General features: G+C 56.9%; 1 protein-coding gene across 1 annotated transcript; it reads right to left on the bottom strand.

Moving 5' to 3' along the window:
- Positions 1–267: 267 nt before the first annotated feature.
- On the bottom strand, positions 268–4,046 carry LOC147645262 (uncharacterized). Its single transcript, XM_086874879.1, has 5 exons — positions 3,824–4,046; positions 3,396–3,467; positions 2,140–2,797; positions 1,337–1,511; positions 268–809 (listed from the first exon to the last, which is right to left on the bottom strand). The coding sequence occupies exons 3-5, from the start codon at positions 2,234–2,236 to the stop codon at positions 566–568; spliced, it is 516 nt and encodes a 171-aa protein (XP_086731005.1). The 5' UTR covers positions 2,237–2,797; positions 3,396–3,467; positions 3,824–4,046; the 3' UTR covers positions 268–565.
- Between the last annotated feature and the right edge of the window lie 1,072 nt (positions 4,047–5,118).

The following is a 5,118-nucleotide window of genomic DNA, read 5'->3' as shown; positions in this document are numbered from 1 at the left end:
CAGGGCTGCTTGCCTCCTCTGCAGGCTCAGGATTCTGGGAGTTCCACGAGCCTCAGCTCCCACAGTATTTTCCTCTGAATATTTCTTGTTTTGCAGTACACAGGGAGAATATTTTGTGCTAGATTCTCTTCTGGGTTTTGAGGTGAATCTTAGTAATTCTGTTGATTTTCCTGTCCAGACGAACTTTTGGTAGATAGGAAGGAAAAGGGAAGAAGTACCATGGAAAATCAATTGCTCAAAATCTGAGAGGCTCAACCACAGTAAAAATGAAGTCTAAATTGAGGAATTTTTTTATTTTTTTTTTCCCTTGCTAGGTGGGGTAAAACATGAAGTGTTAATAAAGTTCTTTGAAAAGATTCAGCAAGCACCTAGCTATATGAAAATCAAAAGAATGAAGGATGAGACGAGGCATGGGAAGAATCTTCAGCCCTTCCCTGTTGAAAGTAAAACAGTAGGAAAACTGCCTCTGGCTGTTACCCACAGGTAACGTGTTATTTGCAGCAAAGAGCAGATGGGCCAAGCTGTTGGTGGCCCAAGCCCTGCCGTGACTGGCCCACTTTCAGTCCTAGCTGGACCAGGGTGGCCGGCTCGGGAGGGGAGGAGGTGGGGGGATCTCAGGGGGCTTCTGCTTCACAGCCGGGCTGGGGGGCCGTGGAGGAGGCACGGAGTGCTGGTGTTCTGCTTTCTGGAACGATTCCTCCTTCTGAGGCCACGTCTGAGAGCTGTCAAACCGGACAGTCTTTGGGCTCCCTGGGGGCGAGGGAGAGTCGCGCCTTCTTGGCCGGGAAGCTGGAGCTGCAGCAGGGCGACTGTGGAGAGAAGAGGCGGCTGAGGCCCCCAGCTGCTGCTGGCACACAGAGACCCTCCTGCACAGCAGGGCCCAGAGCTGCCAAGGCTCCCCAGCACGGCTGGAGCTGCTGGCACAGCTTGGCCCAGCTGGACAGCTGCCCCTCAAGGCCCTGGAGAGCAGGGGATGGCTCTGGGCAGGGTCCCTGACCAGGAGCGGGCCCCAGAGCACCTCTGCCTGTCAAGGGCAATCTCGTCCCCGCTCTTTCTCCTGCCCACCTTGCTTTGCCTCTGCCCGCTGCTCCTGGGGCTGCTCTTGGCCAGGCAGCCTCAGTGGCAGCCAGCACTGGCTGCAGCCCCAGCGGGCTCCCCAGGACAAGGCCCAGCAATTAAGAGGCCAATGGAAGGCCTGGGCAGCAGCAGAACTCTCAGCAGAGTGTTTTGGGCAGCCAAGGACTAGCCACAAGTCCACAGCAGCCTCATTGGGAATGTCTCCTGACTATGAGCAGCCTTTCAAGAAGCTGGAGGGTGGGGATGAACAACAACTTACTGTTTCTTGTCCTTCCACCACCGGAATCCAACATAGCAGAGAACCATGGAAAGGGGCACTGTGAACAGTGTCACTACAGTGCCTATCATGCAGGACTTGCGCACATCCTGCGGGCAGAACACTCTTGGGGTGCTCGGTGCATTCTCAGCATTTATATTTGACTTGCCAAGCGCTTCTGTGGGAGCAATGGGCAGCGTGAGCCTCTGCTGTGCTCCATTGCTGAGCTGGCAGCACACTGGATACGGCCAGGATATTCTCTGTTGCCCCCAGAGCTGGGGCCTGCAGGCACCTTGGCACCCCTTGGCACAGGCTGTGACACCCAACAAAGCCCAGAAGGCCGGGAGCAGAGCCCAGGGGCAGTGCAGCTGCTTGGGCAGTGGCTCCTTCCAGGGACACGGGCCAAACCCATCCCTGAGCAGCCACTGCCACCCCTGACCCTCCCTGCTCTGTGACAGCTCCCCCAGCCCAAGGGGACAGAGCCAGGTCCTGTCAGGGGCCAGTGCAGCCCCTGCCCAGTTGGGAGCCAGGGCTGGCTGTGGCCCTGGGATCGCAGCAGGGCTCCTGCTCAGGGCTGCTCCTGTGTCTTGGGCCTCTGGATGCTTAGGGCCAGCTCCAGGAGCAGCTGCTTGGGGATGGATGTTGGTGAACGAGTACCTTTTCCTAAGGGCTGGGAATGAGCTCCAGAGGCCTGGAAGCTGCAGCACCTCCAGCTTTGGCTGCTGCTCAGCCGTGCAAGGGCCAGCCCTGGGGAAAGAGTTGCTGGCACACAGCCCGGCCAAGGGAGAGCCCAGCACAGCAATTACCTCCTGTGTCTGGGCCTGGAATCTCCTCCTTTCCTGCATCAGCAGCTGGCACAGAGACATTGCTTCCTCTAGCATATGTCATTGTCTGCACAGACATTTCCTCCAGCACTTGAGAAAGGAAAAGGGACAGCTGGATAAGATAGAACTGTTCACCATTAGGTGAGGTGGTATCTTCAGGAGGCAATACTTGTCAAATCATGGATAAGGATCAAGAGGAAAGGCCAGGTTATTGGGGCTGGGTCAGGGCCCTCCCTCCTCCAAACAGTCCCTACACCTGATCTAGCCCAAGACTGGGAAATTGCAGGGGATCTTAGGTTGTTTATGACCCATGGTGTAGTTTGGGCTCCCTGTCAGCTGATGCCAAATGCCTTCCTGCAGAGGCTGGGGAGAAGCTGCAGCCAGGCCAGGCTGGGAAACAGCCCTGCAGGGCATGAACACATGCAGGGCAGTGAGGCTGACATGGATCCCTTCCTGCTGTGCCGGGCACAGCGTGTCCAGATGTGCAGAGAAAGCCCCCGGCTGCTGAGTCTCAGGAGAAGGCTGAGGGACATGGACCCACCACGGCGTCTCTCCAGATCACTCAACATCTTGTCCAGAAGTTGGGATGCCTCCAGGGATTTCTTGTCTTCTGTGTCTTGGTTCTTCCATCTAGGAGGACCTTAATGGAAAGTAGTTCCATTTCTCCTTCAGGCCAGAGTGGCAGTGAGTGCACCTGGGTGACTGCTGCCCTCCAAGGCACTCCCTCCTCTCCACCTTCCACTCAGGAGCAGGAGCAGGGGGACCACGTGCCTGCAGTGGCCTCACACTGGGATGGAAGGAGCCCCTTGCATGGCAGACAGGAGAGAAAAAACTCCCTGGAGCTGCCAGCAGCTATGAACAGAGCCCCAGGCAGGGCCAGGGCTTGGCAGCAGCAGCCAGAACAGCTCAGGCTCCCTGGGGCCAGAAATGAGCCACACAAGGCACAGCCCTGGGGCACAGCCCTGGGCCTGGCCCCTTCCCTCTCTGCTCTTCTCCGTGGCTGCACAGGGCACACAGAAGGTGACACTGGCATTAAACATGGGAAGAAGATTGACAGCTAAATGCTCCTTCCTCCCACTGACAGCAATGCTGTGGGATCACTCAGGGCTCCAGAAGGGAGCAGGGCGAGGTTTCCAGAATCCATCAACCTTCAGACTCTCAAGGGAAATGGCACGTGAGTCAGCTCTTGCCACCTTGACACTGATTGTTCTGTGCAGAAAGGGACATTGAAAACTTGCCTCCAACATTCTCCATGGATCTCAAACCATTATGTGCCAGGGCCTTCAGGTACTCCATGTCACGATCCCAATCTAGAAGGGAGCACAGATCAGAACCATTCCATGGTGTGCTGGGATCCCATTCTGTTTTAGGGAACTGGGCACTGCAAGGTGAATGGGTAAGGCTGTGGGAGCCAGATGTCAGTGGACATGGCCAAAGCTGCAGAGTGGCCTGGGGAGCTCTGGGCTGGCTCTGGTCGCTCTCCACCCTCTTTGCCGGCCCTGTGCAACATCCTTGGAGGGGCAGTGGGACCAGCCAAGGGCCCCTGAGGCCTCTGTCCCTCCCACAGAGGAAACCCTCCCTAAAGCCCTGGGGAAAACCATCCCCAACACTTCCCAGGGAGAAGGGAGCACTGTCCCAGGAAGGGGGACTGAGGCCGCCGGCTCACCTGCTCGCCCTGCTCGCCACGGAGCAGCCTGGGCAGCCCTGTCAGGCAGGGCCACTGCCAGGAGGAGCAGGAGGAGGAGGCGCAGAGCAAAGGCCATGGTGCCTTGCCCACTGCCAGTCCTGCAGCTCTTGCTGCCACCACTGTCCTGACACCGCTGTCCCAATGTCAGCACCGCTGCTGCCGCCGCCGCTGCTGCCACAACAGTCGTGGTCAAGGACTGACTGCTCGGTCCTTGTGGTGCTGTGCAACCACGGGGCTCTGGGACCTCTGTGACCTCAGAGCCTGCTGTCACCTCAGCCTGCTGTCACCCCAGAGACTGCTGTGACCTCATGGCCAGGGTGGAATTGTGTGGGGAGTGGGATCTGCCTTCTTCACCAGGGACCTCATCCTGCCCAGCAGCTCTGTCCAAGGGCTATGACAGGGTCCCAGCCCAGCTGATCTCACAGGCTGGGGGATGAAGGGATGGAGAGCAGCCCTGCTGAGAAGGACTTGTGGCTGCTGCAAGGAGAGAGGCTGGACATGAGCCAGCCATGTGCCCCCAAATGAGGGTGCCCAGCAGCTTGAAGGAGGTGATTCCACCACCCCTCTGCTCTGCTGCGAGCTCACCTGGAGTACTGCATCCACCTCTGGGTGCCCAGCATAGAAAGGACATGGTCCTGTTGGAGCTGGTCCAGAGGAGGGACAAAATGCTCTGAGGGCTGGAGCCCCTCTGCTTTGGAGACAGGCTGGGATAGCTGGGGGTGTTCAGCCTGGAAGAGGGAAGGCTCCACGGAGACCTGATTGCTACCTTTCAGTACTTTAAGGGGGCTTGTAAAAAAGACAGGACAGAATTTTTAGTAGGGCCCATTGTGACAAGACTGAGGGGGAATGTTTTCAATCTAAAAGATGGTAGATTCAGACTAGACATAAGAAAGACGTTTTTTACACTGTGGGTTTTGAAACCCTGGCACAGGTTGCCCAGAGAGGTGGGCATCCATCCCTGCTGACATTCAAGCTCATACTCTGAGCAACCTGATCTAAAGGTGTCCCTGCTCTCTGCAGGGCACTGGACTAGATGGCCTTTAAATGTCCCTTCCAAGCCAAGCCATTCTATGTTCCTGTGCACCAGCAAAGCAGTGCTGGAATAATGCTGGGGTGATGATGCCGGCACCTGTGTTTTGGTAGTTGTGCCATTTAGCTGTTGGCCAAGAGAGGATTGATGGGCTGCACAGTGAAGTCTGCAGAGAACAGTGTGCTCAAGGAGAAACAGGAGAGGAACAGGACTTCCAGCTCAGATAAATGCCAGCATTTTGCTG

This window comes from Cyanistes caeruleus, unplaced genomic scaffold (genome assembly GCF_971803275.1).
Source record: "Cyanistes caeruleus unplaced genomic scaffold, bCyaCae1.hap1.1 HAP1_SUPER_30, whole genome shotgun sequence".
NCBI lineage: Eukaryota > Metazoa > Chordata > Aves > Passeriformes > Paridae > Cyanistes > Cyanistes caeruleus.
This window is presented reverse-complemented; position numbering and strand designations above follow the sequence as displayed.